General features: G+C 34.9%; 1 protein-coding gene across 2 annotated transcripts in view; it reads left to right on the forward strand.

The window, feature by feature from the left end:
• The window catches only part of LOC121370586 (ribosomal oxygenase 1-like), a 37360-nt gene that overhangs the window by 2700 nt on the left and 16085 nt on the right, over window positions 1–18575 (forward strand). The window contains exons 2-10 of one of the 2 annotated variants that reach the window (XM_041495904.1): window positions 5632–5707; window positions 6089–6205; window positions 6591–6819; window positions 7704–7841; window positions 9756–9985; window positions 11992–12116; window positions 14821–14920; window positions 15483–15596; window positions 17350–17456. In XM_041495904.1, the coding sequence (XP_041351838.1) occupies window positions 5660–5707; window positions 6089–6205; window positions 6591–6819; window positions 7704–7841; window positions 9756–9985; window positions 11992–12116; window positions 14821–14920; window positions 15483–15596; window positions 17350–17456 (1208 nt within the window). In that variant the 5' untranslated portion in view covers window positions 5632–5659. The remainder of the gene's footprint in view (window positions 1–5631; window positions 5708–6088; window positions 6206–6590; window positions 6820–7703; window positions 7842–9755; window positions 9986–11991; window positions 12117–14820; window positions 14921–15482; window positions 15597–17349; window positions 17457–18575) is intronic. The other variant, XM_041495905.1, reaches the window with a different exon arrangement.

Genomic DNA, 18575 nt, shown 5'->3' on the forward strand with positions numbered 1-18575 from the left:
GAAACATGTGTCTGGCGCTAAAATAAAATTTCAGACTGATAAGTCAGTGATTTGATGTCTGTTGTGTGATTTTGTTTTTGAAATCGGATTATGTCCAGAATATTACGATGACTTTGACTTCTTATTACTGCTTATAACTTGGCGACTTGAGCAGACTTTCGACAAAAAAAACACCTCCATTTCACCGGCTAGAATAGTGCCTGTGACAAGGAAAAATTTGCCTGGACAAGCAAAATATACCTAAATGGTTGTACAGTGGACAAGTAAATATTTATAATGTTTTATTTTGAAAAATCAAAAACAGTGTCCTTGCACTGGAATAAAACCTATGACAGAGTGAGACTCTTACGATTATACAGAATACCATGTTACCTACATATGTTACATGTGAATATACAATGATTTATGAAGTAATACTATCCAGGTTATTGTTGGCTGTAATAGTCAATTTAGTTGTGTTGTTGGACATTTGTTGCGGTATACAAGGCAACCAACCCTCCGCTAATGGAAAAAAATTCTGGAATTTTAAAATATTTTTATTTTTAAGCTCATGAACACCCTTTTTCAGACAATTTAAAGTGCATGAAAACACCTTTTTCATAAAAATAATGTAAGTGGACACAAAATGTCATGTTTGACATAAATATGTAAAACAACAACAACAAAAGAGATACATAACAATATGCACACCGCCCAAAAATCATCATCAATAACAACAAAAAACCCCACACACTTTATTGGCAAATATTGTATTACAGTTTAAGACTCCCACCTATAGATTGGTAATAAAGTGAAAAACTAACTTGGGACATCATTGACAGGATGTGACCCAGTGGTAAAGCGCCCGCTTGATGTGTTTGGGATCGATCCCTGTTGGTAGGCTCATTGGACTATTTCTCTTTCCAGCCAGTGCACCAAAGGCTGTGGTATGTGTTATCCTTCCTGTGGGATGGTGCATATAAAAAATCCCTTGCTACTAATGCCATGGAAAAATGTAACAGGTTTTCTCTCTAAGACTAAATGTCAAATTAACAAATATTTGACATCAAATAGCTGATGATTAGTAAATCAACGTGCTCTAGTGGTGTCGTTAAACAAAACAAACTTCTTCATTTTATCATATTGCAGCCAATAGAAACACGCCTTAGTAATCGCACAAAACTCTGTTGACAATACTGAGTTCAGGTTAAAATGAGAGATAAAGATACATGTATTTTATTCCCGAGAATGTAGAATGTAATAAGAATTAGTTGCTTTAAAAAAACATTGTAAAGAATTTGAAAAAAAATTCCACATGTTTGGCATCATTTCTGGAATTCCTAATACAGGACGAAAATTCCCGATTTTTCTGAAAATTGCAGAAAGTTAGTTGCCCTGGGTATACTTATATGAAGGCATGATATAATATTAGGGCTAGGTAGAGAATTACAGATCCCTAATGAAGATGGCTGGGAAAGTTTTAACGAATATGTTTTAAACTTTCTGTTATGGGATTTTCGTACAGTGATTTACTTTCTAGTGGTAAAATGCTTGCATGACATATTCTAGAAGTATATGTAGTTCATATTTGCACAAATAGCCATCTATAAATAACTTTAACTTGATCATATTCTGAATTGGCTGAAACGGGACAATATTTCGAAATCTGAGTCCGTTCACATGGTTTTTAGTGAATTATATTTGCGTAACTCGTGGGTAACCTGATTGGTTACCTCAAAATTACGTTGAAATTATATTTTAAATACATAGTTTTTAGCTCAAACATAAAGTTAAAACAAATACAAAAGGAAACATTTTACAAAAAAAAATATGTCTTTAATGCTTGCTAAAGTTAACAATATTCTAAAAGAACTGAATATCAGCCCCAGTACTGAAACAAAATACAGGGGCGTAACCAGAAATTTTTTAAGCATTACGCACGCCAAAGGCATGCCCGAGCCAGGGGATTTCGGGAAGCCTCCCCCTGTGAAAATTTTGAAACTCAGAACCGCTGTAGATGCATTCTGAACCTTTTTGTTTTTTTTTGTTTTTTCTATCTTTTTTCGAGTCAATTTTAAGAGGATATTTTATTGAACAATTACATACAGCCTCGACCTATTCCCGGATTATGTTTTTGCATTACGCACATGCGTAATGGGCGCTACGCCTTTGAAATAGATACATAATTATTTGAAGGGATTCCTTTTTTCGTTTTGCGCTGGTTATGCTACTTTCACTTTATCGCAGGGCTGTAGCTAGAATGTTTTGTTTGGGGGGGGGGGGGGGCAACTGAGTAGTTAATAGTCTAAAACTCCTTAAACAGTTAAGAAGAGAATTTTCTTTAAGTTTCTATAATGCAGTTGCCCTAGCTACGGCCCTGTATCGATGGTACTTCTATACTACAGTGACGTTCCAAATGTTAGTTTTTTAAAGCTCATTATGTGATGTTAGTATTTTTCTATTTTTGTTACACTTTTGGATTCCTGTTTACGTTAAAACTGTTTTTAACATATGTAAAATTATAGGCAATCCAATATTATGTCGACATATATTCCTTTAGAGATAAATAGCAGCAGATAATTTAGCCGTCCCCAGCGGTCTGAGCACATTTCTTTAAAACTTTTATCTCGACTCTATACTGAACATTTACTTTAGACTAGTTACAAATTACAACTTGAAATATAACGTTGTTTACTGATTTTCTGCACATCAAGTATCTAAAATTCAGCCTAAAACATTTGTCGAAATACTAGTAGTATGTCTGCGTGAATAAACGTCCTGTAATCGTGAAGTTTGCAAGTTTTAATTTCTGAACGTTTACAATTCATGATGTAACCAATTTGCGGTTAGCGTAAATTTAATTTTGCATAACCGACACGCGAACAGAATGGCGGTTCGCGTCAAATATTGTGCCCTGCTGAAAGTATTATGCATACAATGCATAAGATTATAATCATAAGACTTGGTATAAAATATCCCATTGTGCATTAATTCTGTTTTAAAGTATACTACTCAAAAGAATTTAAGGGTCAGACGATATTTTCGACATAATTTTCTGAATGTCAATTATATTAGCTAGACCATAATGTCACGCATGGTATTGTTCCATTTTGACGAAAGTGGGTCTAAGCAACCCATAAATGAATTAAAATCCACTGTCATTGACACTGTCGACTAGTTCTAATGGCGAAAACATGCTTACATTTGCAGTAAATTTGGGCGAAAGCGAAAGGTCTGCTAAGTGCCCATAACTTGCTTTTTCACAAAGCGCTTCATTTGCACGCTTTGCATGTGTATTCCATGTTCCCAATGCTGAATTTCCGTATAATTGGAGCTTGCGTTCGTGTACGGTGCACACTCCAAATTCGACAATAGTACGACTTCAACTGACTATCGAAGATCGAGGAAGGGCTATTGCTTGGCTTCAGGATGGCAATACGCAAAGAAATGTTGCTCTGAGACTTGGTGTCAATCAGAGTGTCGTTGGCCGACTGTGGCAACGGTACCAAGCAACGAATTCTGTTCGAAATCATCCACGTTCGGGAAGACCCCGAAGCACTACAAATAGAGAGGACCGCTACATCACCAATATGGCTCTACGTCAACGCACAACCACTGCACACCGATTACGTGACAATCTGCGGACTGCGGCTGGAACTCGAGTGTCTGATCAAACCATACACAGTCGTCTGAGAGCCAATAATCCACGTTGCCGTCGCCAGGCTATTCGACCACCACTCCTACCACGTCACAGAATGGCCAGACGTCACTGGTGCACACTTCATCTGCGGTGGCAACATGTTCAGTGGGGTCGAGTGATGTTCACTGATGAGTCCAGGTTTAGTATCCAGTTTAACGACGGTCGGGTTCGTGTCTACAGACGTCCTGGGGAGCGCTTTGCTGACGTTAACGTTAGACAACGTCACCGGTTCAATGGTGGCAGCGTCATGGTGTGGGGCGGCATCTCTATCCACCACAGGACCCCCCTCTATGTGGTGGATGGCAATCTGAATGGAATCCGCTATCTGAATGAGATTATCCGGCCGTTGGTTCTCCCAGGCCTTCAGCAGATTGGCGGCGGGGCAGTTCTGCAGGATGACAATGCCAGACCCCACCGCGCCAGGGTGGTAACGGACTTTCTCAGACAACAAGGTATCGCCAGGATGGATTGGCCAGCATATTCGCCTGACTTGGCCCCAATAGAGAATACCTGGGACGAATTAGGCAGGAGAGTTCGGGATAACCATGCCCCTCCGGCCAACCTTCATGATCTGGGTCAACTTCTTATGGCAGAATGGCAGGCCATTCCCCAAGAGTTCTTCAGACGTCTGATCAACAGCATGAGGCAACGATGTGTCGAGTGTATTCGTGCTAGGGGTGGATTCACACACTATTAAACGAATGTTCTAATGTGTAAAATCCATGTTTGACAACCTTCAACTTTGACAGCATGTCATGTGACTTTTTTGTATACAGTGACGTTTATTTGTGGGTTTTTGTAAATATGGAACAATAAATAAAAAATTTGGTGTAGTTTATTTACATCATCAATCTAATACACTCTGAAAATTATTTGGTTATAAATTTGTGACCCTTAAATTCTTTTGAGTAGGGTATATTTAAATATTTACTACCTATTTTAAATAACAATAAAATGAAGCATGACAGCATTTAATTATCAACATTAATTATGTTTTCAGATTTCTTAAAATCAAACACCATAATAATAAAAATTACTGTAAACTATAAATGTTTTTTAATAAAAAATAATGCTGAAAAAACCAAAGGTGTTAATTTGCATTATTTTGTATATAAACATTACTTAGCATTCTTTGAATATTCATAGTTATTGTTTGTTCTTATTATCAATTATAATAGGCTTGTTTGAATGAAATCTTACATACATGTATATAAATCTTTGCAATAATAATATAAAGCTGTAGTAATTAAATGATATTTAGAATGTAACTATTGCCCGATTATCTTATTTTGTCTTTGCTACATTTAACAAAGATGTATGCAATGTATGTATTATCAATGCACAATATGGAAACCTTCAGATACATGTATTCTGGAGGTTTCAGTCATACATATATAAAATATACCTACTGCCCCACAGCTGTACTATTGTTGAGAATTTTAAGAGCAAAACAATATTTTTGGCCTAATTTTTATGAAGGTGAGATATAGGTACATGTATTACTTTTCCAATGAAGGCAGCAATGTTTGTGTTTAGGCCTAGATCAATTAAGTCATAATAAAATGTATACTTAAATAAATCTAGTACATCTAGTAATCTGTCTGGAATGAAACAGTTGTCCATGTCTCAACATTGGGTTATTGTTATATTATATCTCCATCCTTAAGTCTGTCCATCTGTCCCACATATAGTTTTTTGGATGTCTCTTTCACAATGCCTCAAAATATTGAGCTGAAATTTTGTATATAGCTTTATCATGAACTTATGTCACAGATCAAGTATGACTTTCATGCCATTTTACCCATTTTTCATAGAGTTATGGCCCTTGAATTCAGAAGATACAAAAAAAATTGGGCCTGATAGGGGCATGTATTTCTTTAGCAGTACTCTCAAAATTCTTGTTATATTGTAATATTAGTTGACATTATCCAATGGTTTATTTTTTTTTATAGTTAAAAATTTCCAGATCTAACATCAGAAATGAAAAGGGTATCTGCTTTTTCTGTCTTTTCAAGTAAAAACAAAAAAGTGAGTACATTTATTGTCTAATCTAGAAATGTTCAATTAAATAAAAAGTTTAAATCACAAATCACGTGCATTGAGATGAATATCATTGTATTAATAAACTAGTATGTAGATGAAGTAGATTGTATAAACACTTAATTAATAGCTTTTTTTATGTTTATAATACAGGAATTTACTAATAAATGACATTGAAAAAAGGTTTTAAGTTCGTAAACATTGTGAGCAGACTGCATTTATTTCAAGTTTTAACAAATAAAAGGATGAATACCAGTACCTCAGTGTAATGCTGAATAATTGTATGTAAGTCTTTGTTATATATTGTCATTAGTCCTTTATGTCATGTCAGTGGAATGGTGATTTGATTTACACAAACTACATTTTCAGGGGAAGTGTGCAGATGAAGATACACCAAAGATTAAGGTTTCACCAGGCATTTCCTCACTGAGAAAAACATCCAGTACTCCTACTGTTGCAGGAGAAAGCAAGACAAAGAAATTGCTTGTATGGCATATTATATTTACCTATAAATAACTTGACACGTGTTTTTAAAAACTGTAGATCCTGAAATTAATGTGATCATGATATTAGGGTGAAAAATGCAAGCTAATGTTAGTCACATTTTGGCTGTTTTTATTTTGCCTGACCCTATACATTTCATCTCAGTAAGGTAGTTTTATTGGCTACTTTTAATTTAATGAGTTATGGTTGATATTACTCTCGGTATCCACTGATTAACTTGTTTAGCAAGTATTGTTTTTGGTAAGGAAAAAAAACATTTATCTGCCAGTATATCTTTTGTTGAAAATAGAAAAAAATAGTTTTTTCTTTTGTTTCCACTGTCTATAAAGTGTGGACATACATGTTGCATACCTTTTTTTTTTTGCAGAAAGTCTTGAAAGGTGGCAGTTTGAGAGGTAGTTTTAAAGGGTCGGCGACTAAATCTCGTCAGTCCATTCTTCCTGATGTTGCAATGGACAGTCCATTTATACCACATGGTGGCGACCCTGACTGTGAACTCACAAGTATCAAGAGTGACAGTGTAAAGAAAAATGGATCCAATAAACCCCCTCTTCCAAAGAAACCAAGCCGAAAGGACAAAAAGAAAATTCAGCTTGGTGAGTAAATGTACAGCAACCCTGGTAATTAACAGAACAGGAGCCAATTTCACAACATTTCGTAACTTTAAGTCATTTATATTTGAAAATATCAGGCTAGTGAGTGATTTAAGTTCCATAAAAAAAAAATCTTGTGGGAAGCTTATACGTAGAAAGATGTTTTGACTAGCCCACATTGAACAATCACTGAATCAGTACAATGATATTCAAATGCCATTAAAGCACCCATTGCCAACAGCCAACTGTTGTCATATTTTTAGGTGGATGCTAAAAGTCACTTCTGGGATGATATTAAGGTGTGCTTGGACATGACTGTTAAACTGTTTTATAATTGCATACAGTAAAATTAATAACAGTCTAAATATACACCAATTACTTTCTTTTGTCCTTACCATGACTTATCTCCCAAATAGGGGTACTTTTACTGCATGTCACAGATTCCATATACCTATAAATGTATGAATGTTGACCATATAGGTAAAGTTCAGTCCTTCACATCAAAGGTGCACTAACTCTACATTTATGGTCAGCATTCATACATTTATAGGTATATGGTATCTGTGACATGCAGAAAAATTACCTCTATTTGGAAGATGAGTCATGGTAATGACAAATGAAAGTAATTGGTGTATATATTTAGACTGTTATTATTTTTACTGCATGCAAGTATAACAATACTTTAACAGTCATGAAATTATGTTTATGTGCAAAACTTGACTACTATATCCACGATTGAAAACAGTCGGGGGACCCTGTTCAAAATATACATAATTTTTTTTGTCTTTGCCATGATCCATATTTGTAATTTTCTGTGTGAAATAGTTATCATCAAATATTTGAAATCATACTCACACGTATCAAGAGTGAAAGTGTTTCTTTTGTAGATGATGCCACTGACAAGGCAGCTGATAATGATGAAAACACTAATGTGACCAATTATTCTGGTGTAAAACGCCAGTCTCCTAGGAACGAGGGTGTTCAAGAAAATGGACTCACAAGGGGTAAAAGAAAAGTGTCACCAAGTTAGTTCACCATAATTAATTTAGTACAGATCATTTGATCAATTAATTTTTATGTGAAACCTGTTTGTACTGATTACACAAATTAGGTGATTTTATATTTTATGATACATATAAGAATTGTGTGTAATTTTTGGTGTGTTTTATGCTCACCGCCCAACAGTATTATTTTTCAAGGCAGTATTAGATAATTGTGTATTTTGGTTCTGGCTTACTTGGTCCCACACCTTTTATTTGTATTTTGATGAAAAGAAATATGAATGACATCAACAATAACAGGAGAGAGTGACTACAACCAAAACCCTCATCCAAGTGTTGTGATGTTAACAATGTTGGTGACATCATTCTGTCATTACTGACATTCAGTCTCACATTACTGACATTCAATCTCACATTACTGACATTCAATCTCATATGATTGACATTCAGTCTCTCATGACTGACATTAAATCTCTCATTACTGACATTCAGTTCTCATTACTGACATTCAATTTCATATGATTGACATTCAGTCTCACATGACTGACATTCAATCTCACATTATTGACATTAAGTTCTCATTACTGACATTCAATCTCTCATTACTGACATTCAATCTCAAATGATTGACATTCAATCTCACATTACTGACATTCAATCTCTCATTACTGACATTCAATCTCACATGATTGACATTCAATCTCACATTACTGACATTCAATTTCACATTACAAACATTCAATTTCACATTACTGACATTCAGTCTCACATTACTGACGTTCAATTTCACATTACAGACATTCAATCTGACATTACAGACATTCAATCTCACATTACTGACATTCAATCTCACATTACTGACATTCAGATCTCACATTGACATTCAAATCTCACATTACTGACATTCAACCTCTCATTATTGACATTCAACGTCGCATTACTGACATTCAGTGTCACATTACTGACATTCAATCTCACATTACTGACATTCATTCTCACATTATTGACATTCATTCTCACATGATTGACATTCAATCTCACATGATTGACATTCACTCCCATATTACATGTTTATGTGTTATAGAAGACATCGCAGTGCTAATAGTCAATGAAATTAGGACCGCAGTACCAAGTGTTTATTCTTTCAGTATTATTTCTCGGTGCCAGCCAGTGCTCCACAACTGGTGTAACAAAGGCCGTGGTATGTACTATCCTGTCTGTGGGATGGTGCATATAAAAGATCCCTTGCTGCTAATCAAAAAGAGTAGCCCACGAAATGGCGACAGCAGGTTTTCTCTCTCAATATCTATGTGGTCCTTAACCATATGTCCGACGCCATATAACCGTAAATAAAATGTGTTGAGTGTGTCGTTAAATAAAACATTCCTTCTTCTTTCAGTATTTTTCTGTGATACTCTCGTAGAGTTTTAATATAGTGAAATATTTTTCAATTATCAGTTTTGATTTTATTAAAATTTTTATTCAATGTTTTTAAAAACAAAATAGTTTCTCTTCTGGAATTTTTTAAAATGAAAATAATAATGTTTACAATTCTATTATGTTTGTATGTAGGATTTGAAATCCACAATGAAATTAGTCTGTTGTAAACAGTATTTTGTTTTTAAATAGTAATGTAAACATTATCTTTTTTTTCTCTTTTTCTGACTCTCCCAGTTCTTGACAGTTTACTAATAATATCTATAAACTTGACATTTTTGTATCATACAAATTTCTTGATGTTAGTGAATGGACCAAAGTTACAGAACAGTAATTTACTAATAACAATGTAAGTGGTTTTGCTTAACAGAGACTGCATGATATAGTTATAATGTTTAAAGTGTATATTTTACCTCTGTGATGGTAAATACTGCAGCATTAGCCTTAAGATTGATCTGCTAAAATTATAAAATATGTGTTAAATATTTGTTTTTATTTTAGCTAAAGCCTCAAAGTCATCAAGTGATGAAATGGAATTGTCGCCATCGAAGAACGATACAGCTATGCATAACATGGGACAAGACAAACCACCACGTGCAAAAGTTTCAAAGGGACAGGCAAAGGTTTTGCCACCAAATATATCGCCATCTGCAAAACATTTGAAAAAGAAAGATAAAAGTTATGCAGAGGAAATAACAGGACTTGATCTATCTGGAGTTGGAAATTTGAATGTATGTACTAAAATAAAAGTAGAATATGTTTAGTATTAAACAGAAGGAATTGCCTGAGGTATAACGGTCATAGTATGTAAATCTTGTAACGTGCCATGTGTCTTGTTTTATTATCGTGTTAGTCTAGAATCGATTTCCTTCAGTGGCTGTACTCAGCCTTTTCTCTGGTGTAACAAAGGCCATGGTATGGTACATATCAAAGAGAGTAGCCTGTAGCATGACAACAACAGATTAACTTTCTCGTTATGTGTTGTCCTTAACCATATGTCCGACACTATATAACCATATGTCCGACACTATATAACCATATGTCCGACACTATATAACCATAATTCTAATACAACTTTCATATATGCCTTTTTTTCCATTGGTTAATTTTCGTGATAAATCGGATGATAGATGTACGCTGTCATGGTCAACACAGATTTATTACGGTGACAAAGTTCCAAGAATGCGTCTGATGTGCTGTAACTCTGCGTCTTCCGATATATTTAAACATTGATATAAATAATAAAAAATAAAAATTAATAACTTCAGATGAAAATGAAGTTATTGTTATTATTTTATTAGTATTTCATGCCATTGTAATTTTGAATACTTGGTTAGCAGCAATGAACATCCACCCACCCTAAGTAAGGTCTGGTCATTGATCGATCGCAGCAGTCAATTCAATCATGTGTCTTGTGGTCTGCTCTTCTAGTTGGTGTTCCCAAAATGTCACAAGCAGGTTCATCAGAAATAATTGTATCACAATCTGAAGTACACCATTTTTGTTTAGAACATATTTTTTGGGACAAACTGATGAAGACGATGGAATGACTATCAATTTTTTAAACACAATTTTAAACAGCATTAACTGCTTTAAAATATCTTACAATTTTGAAAAACCTACGAAAATAATACTTAACCTTTCGTAAATGAATATTATTTTATGTATTTATAAACAATTAAGTGCAAATATGTTAGCAGAAGTTATAAACTTGTAGACGTGATCAATGTGGTTTTTGTCCAAAATTAATACAGGCAAATTCCTCGAAATAATTCAATATGAGGTGGAAAAACCGCTTCACTAATGTAAAGTCCAATCATATCCATGTCTTGCAACAGAAATTAACAGCAAACAAAACTATATTTTTAGTGTATACTGTATTACAATAAATCATGTTCAAAATACAGACTACAATACTGATAAATTTGCTGTTTGGTTCACTGTTAAGTCAGTGATGTCATGTCAAGAGAAAGTAAAAATATTACGGCATACTTTTACTTACTACAATCATTTTCATTGAATATTGTAACTAATGAGAATAGATAATGAGGTTTTTAAGGGTTGTGGGATTTCTTTGATAAAAACACAATAAAATGTCTTACAAATACTCCTAATAGGTGTAGTATTAGAATAGGCATAATATGACACTGTTTTGTTGTTAACTATTGGATTTTGTGATAAATCTTATAGTTATCAACGAAACACAGTGAGATTATCCCCTAATTAAAAACTAATTAAAAAGTGTTGTAAAATTTGACAAATGTGTTGGTCCTCACACTGATTTTCTTCAAATATGCTTTGTCTTAAGATCATTCTCCATTAATAACTCAGCTTGCATCAATTTGAACAGAACATAAAAGATATAAATCTAAATGTGTTTGCTTTTTATACACCTGGAATTAAGATAGCTTGAAAATTAGAAGATATAGTCAACTGTTAAGGTACATAAAGAGTGCAAACATGTAAACATTTATTATTTGTTTCATTTGTTATTAAACCCTCTTTCCTATTACCCGACACATCTTGATAAGTATGTAATATGTTCTATGGGCTAACAAATGAATTACAAAATATTATGTGGAATGTGATTTTTGTTGCGACCGATGCTCCGTAACCACTGTTTTAAAAAATGTCCACCACTGATGTAGTTTCATTGATCCTTTTCGCTATCCAATCATCGAGTGGCATTCTTTGATACTGATTGTGTTCAAATGGTAAATTGTATTTAAACTGGCAGGCTGATGAAAAGATCCAAAGTTGTTCCGAGTCTCAGGTGCCAACAGTGATGTATGACAGCACTGCAGAAGCCAAGAGAGCCTTTGATACCTTGATTCATCCTGTCACCAAGCAAACGTTCTTCAGGTGAATATCACAAGTGCTTGTTCTGTTTTATTTTCAAAAATCACTGTGTGGAACCAAATGGATATTGCTTTGTCATAACAATCTTGCTAGCACATGTAGAGAAAATAATTATTAAAGTTTTGTCTTATTAATGATTATTCAATTTCATATAAGTTCATATAACTTTAATCTTGCAGGACACATTATGCATAATAATGCATTTCAGTTATTGTCAATTAGCTAACACACCGATTTGTATGTAGTTACCTTTCTAAGCTTTAAATTGATGTCTGTCTTCGTACATAATAAATATAAAATATTAAACTTGAATTTTTTTAAATGATCTGTTTTACGAAAGGTACTTTTTATTTCTTTCATTTTTTAAAACTTAACCTTAGTATTTTGTCTAAAAATATTTAAAATTAAAACATACCAACCTGTAAAAAAAAATTTGCTCAATATAGAACTGGGAACAAATTTAATAGTAGGTTCTAAGGTAAGTAGACCGGTTTTTAACTTTGAATTTGAATGATGTCAGTATTCCATTGACATCACATGGCATCGCTTCGCAATAACAATAAACTGGGTACATGATGTTTCCGTTTTCAGAACGCTGGAAAATTCCAATGCAAAATTGCTCTTGAAAAAATATTTTTTAAGAATTACAAAACAGTTTGTTTGGTTTAACAACACCACTAGAGCACATTGATTTATTAATCATCGGCTATTGGATGTCAAATATTTGGTAATTTTGACATAGTTTTAGAGAGAAACCCAATACAATTTTCCATTAGTAGCAAGGGATCTTTTATATGCACCATCCCACAGACTGCGTAGCACATACCACGACCTTTGTTATATCAGTCGTGGTGCACCGGCTGGAATGAGAAATAGAGAATTACAGAAGCACCTGACTGTTTGAAGAAAACCTTGTAATAAAAAAATTGTACTGTTACAAAATATCGATTTGAAATTAAAATTAATATTTGAAGTGAAATTAAGGTAAAATATGTTATATTTATTGTTTATGATACCAAAACGAGGGTGCGATGAGTGACTGTCCTCGACCTTAATGTCGTCTGCTTGTGTATTCTCAGTTTTCAGTATTAATAACAAAAAACATTCTGCTGTTAATTCAACTTGATATTCGGAACCATTAATCATAAGAATATAGTTTCCGTGAAGTAGATTTGCTTTAATGGTGCCACTTCCTTGTTTGTCAATACTGACACAATTTTCAACTTTAAAAGCGGCCATGTTTGTTATTAAACAATTTTGACAGGTGAACCTGAAGCTGAACTCTTTTTAAATGCTGTTATAACACAAAGGTTTCAGGCACACCCATCACAGGCTGAATCTTTGACTTCGCCAGTGACTAATTCCGGGACAGGAGTGGGTGGATAAATTTGAGTTGGGGTGGAATTAGGAATAAATTTAGAAAAAGGTCAAAGACCTAAAGCCAAAATGGAGAATAAACATTCTGCTCATGTCTGGAAAAAAGTTATGTCCAAAAATAAACTTTGAGTGCTCAGCCCAAAAAGAATTCCAGTGATTTTAGCAATGTAGATGGGCTGTCAAAATAAAGTTGGTCAGACTATTTAGAACAAAAATAAACATAAGTTTTTAGAATTGGTGCCGAAAATGTTTCAAGTCTGACTAAGCCTTTACCTGGAGGCAAAGGTTCGATGAAAGGTTGGCGCCTATGTACCGTTGAACTGTGGTACACATTTTCTCCACCTGTGATTTAGCAAGATTTTAAACTAATCAACATAATGGACACAATGATCTTCACAATCCTTTGGACGGTGATGTTGCCTATTGATCACTTGTCGGTAGAGACCATCACGGCATAACATCACCACAAGACAGATTCCTACATCATCCAGGTCCGCATCGTCAATTGCCAGCTCACTGCCGTCTGGAAAGCATTTAAATGTTCTCTCCTGCAGTCTGCCCAGCAGTGAGTCTACGTTGGTGGTGTCGCCGACCAAGTACTTGGTGTACTGGAGCTTGATCTTGCTAGTCTGGAGGCTCCAAGTGGTGAAGTCCCTGCCATGGCTAGACGTGGAAAGCCTTGCCTTGGCTAGCTGGTCACTCAGGGCAGTGACGGTCTTCCGCTTCACAAGTCCAGTTTTAGATGACTCAATGGGGGTTACCTTCTGTGGCGGCGATGACACAATCAGAGTCGTCTGGGTAGAAGCTGGAGCAGGGGTGGCAGGCGGTTCCAACATCGCGATGTTGAGGTCCTCCACTGGCGTCTTGGTCCTAACAGCCTTGGTTCTCTTCACCGGCTTGGTTCGGGCTGGGGCGGCGATGCAGAAGGAGCTGCCAGCTTATCCCCCCTTAAACCACTGACACATTCTTCCTGTTCCTGATCCTCTTCTTCCTCTTGACTGCGTCACCATACGTCAAAGTCATGGAAGCCCATGACCAAGTGTATGTGACGTGGAACTCTAATAATGCACCAAAGGTGCTACTCAATAACCCCAGTGGTGGGGGGGGGGGGGGGGTAGATAGAGAGTATATGATGCTGTATGACTTAGGAGTCACCATGACAGGTGAAACTAGTTTTATGTCATCGGTATGTAATTTGCATATTAATGTAATTAAAAATTGCATAGTTACGTCTCCAAATATATGATTTATGTTATGGTTATGTCCAATGGTTTAACAAAGTAGTTATTTGATAAATATGTATATGTAGTTTTTATTGTTTTCTTTGTAGAGAGATGTGGGAACGAAAGCCACTGTTGGTGAAGCGACATCTTCCTCACTATAATCAAGGCTTGTTCAGTACTTCGGATCTAGATGGAATTTTAAGAAAGGTCAGCTAAACTTATCACATATTTTAAACTTGCCTCCTTTTAAAAATTCTATTTTTCTGACCTTTTCGGGCATAAATTGTTCTAAGTAACTATTTAAGGAGATTATCCTGGAAGTAGCCCAGTGGTGAAGTGCTCACTCGATGTGCAGTCTGTCTGGGATCGATCCCCGTCGGTGGACCCATTTGGGCAATTTCTTGTTCCAGCCAGTGCACCACGACTGGTATATCAAAGGCTGTGGTATGTACTACCCTGTCTGGGATGGTGCATATAAAAGAACCCTTGCTGCTAATCGATAAAGAGTAGCCCATGAAGTAGTGACAGCGGGTTTCTCTCTCAACATCTGTGTGGTCCTTAACCATATGTCTGATGCTGTATAACCGTAAATAAAATGTGTTGAGTGCATCATTAAATAAAACCTTTCTTTCTTTCTTTCTTTCTGATGCCTACGAGTCAGAATTACCAAATGTTTGACATCCAGTAGCCGATTGTTATTTAATCAATGTACTCTAGTGGTCAAAACTTTTCTCTTTTTCTTAACTTAACTTTCAAATTTGTTTTGCAGGAAAATATTCAGTTTACTACCAATCTGGACATTGTGTCATATGAGGATGACAAGCGAGAGACGCACAACCCAGTAGGTCGAGCGTATGCTCCAGTGGTGTGGGACTATTACCAGGTACAGGGCAAGACACACAAAGATCTTGACAGACGGTGTCACTATTTCTCATCAAACGCCTATTCTTTTTATTTATTTACTTATTTTTATCCTACTGCCCCTTTCTTTTTACTCCTTTGAATCGGGCCATAATTTAGAATTGAAAAAGTAGAAGTGAATTCTCCCTTCCCAAAAGAAAGGGGAGCATTTTTTATAAAAAATAGGTGATGTGAACATTTATTGGTACATTTCGTAACGTTTTGTCAATTTCCACGTTATTTGATCAAATCAATCGTACATTACAGTTGGCATGCACAGAAACCATTTCCATTTAATATGGCGGTTCATGATTACTCGAGTATACAGTCTGGCGCCAATGTAAAAACACTGTCCGACAGACGGTGACACGGTGCAAAGTGAGCTATGACACTAAACAAGTCGGGGTGTTGACGTCTGTTGTGTGATTTCGTTTTTGAAATCGGATTAGGTCCAGAATATTACGGCGACTTTGACTTCTCACTACTGCTAATAACTTGGCGACTTAGCTGACTATTGGCAAAATTGCCGGCAAGATTAGGGTCTGCTTTGAATTACATCTAATTTCTTCATCATCTGGCAACTCCTTTTTTCTTCTAACTTCTTTCGCTGTGCGCTTCCACATCTCAGTCCTGGTCTCTCCAACTGTGACAGGTGCTTGTCTCGTGTGGCTATCCCTGCCATACACCTGTCATTTCCCATCAGATTTTAGCTATGGGCTTAGTCTGACCACTTCAGAGAGTGTTCAGTAGTTAGTTCTGGCATTATTAAGAGGCAGTTGTAACCACCTACGAGACATCTATTCTTGATCCAAGAGTCCATGTAAATCACTGACTAAAATTTGGTTAAAGTTTCTCTGATTTGTTTCACCTCTTGAATTCTTCAATGGATGACTTTCATATTTAGTATAAAACTGGTGTTTCCTTTAAATTGAAATTTAGGCAGGGTGCTGGACTTTGAAGGAAGATACATGACTATTTAATGCAGGTTATGGTCCTTTATACAGTATTTGTGTTGTTATAAAAAAGATTTGCTTATCTATGTTCAGTTTTATTTATACTCGTAGCAGATACAGAATATATTTTTTTTTTTTAAGCATAGACACACTAGATCTAATGCATGTTATTACAAACATGTTGATAATGTGTCACAATCAAGGCTAGCTCTGGTGAACAGTTTTCCAAATTATCTATTGAACTGAATAAATTGCAGAAATGCACAATTATTTTTCAACAAAATGTCAATCATCACTTATATTTTTGCCAAATTAATATAAAAATCACCTTTTTTGAAATTCATAATTGCCAAATTTGATGAATACAAGTGTTACAACTTGGTTAATGCTTGGTTAAAGTTTCTCTCATTGTTTCAGACTCAAAAATCCTTTATTCAGTGGTTTTTATACTGACTATCCTTGTCCATCAAATGATTTCTTCCAGTGCTCTGTAAGAGATCGTCCTTAATGAATCTATCAAAGACTGGAACTTGCTTACACGTTTTCCTTATTGCCTTCAGCTCACTTTTTAAAAACTGTTCACTAACATACAGAATTAATTTATCATTCACTTTTAAGTACAGATGGTGCAATGTTTTTTTTTTACATGCTTGAAATTTTTTGGAAATCAATTAACAATTTGTTTTTCTGTTCTGTTTTGAAAGAGTTTTTATCTCTATATTATATACTTTAAAAAAACACACAAATAAATCCTCTAGTTAACACAATTGATCTGTTTTTCAGAATGGTTGTTCGGTGAGGCTGCTCAATCCACAAACATACTCGAAAAGTGTTTGGACGTTACTGGCGAAACTACAGGAATTCTTTGGTTGCTCAGTTGGTGCTAATATGTTAGTAATATTTTAACCTCAAATATAACGAAGTTGCACACCAAAACAGTATGGTTTTGCAATGAGTAATGCATATCAAAAGCAAATGATAGTGTGACAGCTTTTTTATCATATATTAGCTAGCATATCCAGTGTAATCAAAGTATGTGATATTTTGCAGATCACATACTTTCAGAATTTGATAACTTTGCAAATTAGATGTAAATTAATCGAGATCAAGGCACCACATTTATTGACATATAAGCAAATGTACTATGGTGACACTCCACAATGAGGCTCGCATAATATAATTTTTATTCCAAATATGTGATATTGATGATACCAAAAAACAATCTGGTAATAACCTCTATATATTTGTTAATATAACTGTAATAACATCATTTAGTGATAAAATTAGCAGATAACAAAGATGGAACTTAATAATAAAAAAATATACAGCATAAGTTATCTGATTTAATCTAAACAATCCTGAATGTTCCACTTTATTTTAAATGCATAGCCCAGGTTAGATCCCAAATTCAATGTTAATCTCAAGTTGGGTAACACATAGAAACCTTGATTCAGAAACCTTGATCTAACCTTTGATGAGTGAGTTTGGTTTTATCTAGTTATAAGTTAGCTCTAAGAGAAATGAATTTTATACGTTTTGGTTTATCAATGGAGATGAAAATTTGGGATGAGATGCCAGATTGTGACAACACAATACATTTCAGTTAGGCAATAGGCAGAAAATTGGATCTATAGTATAAAATAAGAAGTTTTGATCATTTTAAAAATGTATACAAAAAATAAGACACTTACAAAAACCACACCGTCCCAGGTTCACTTTGTCATTATATCAAATTTGCTGTAAATCTTAAGAATTTGTTTTTGTTCAGATTAATTATAATATAATAATTATAACAGAAAAGAAAATAGCTTGTAATTAATGCATTGTAGTTATAATCGACAACAATAGATATATTTAATAAAATATGTTTCAAAAAACATAATTACACTTAGCCAGTTCAACCGGAGGGGACTATAGGTTTCGTAACCATCCACACACACCTGCCATTTCCCATCAGCTTTTAGCTGTGGGCTTAGTCTGATCACTTCGGACAGCGTTCAGTAGTTTCT

This window comes from Gigantopelta aegis, chromosome 4 (genome assembly GCF_016097555.1).
Source record: "Gigantopelta aegis isolate Gae_Host chromosome 4, Gae_host_genome, whole genome shotgun sequence".
Classification (NCBI taxonomy): Eukaryota; Metazoa; Mollusca; class Gastropoda; order Neomphalida; family Peltospiridae; genus Gigantopelta; species Gigantopelta aegis.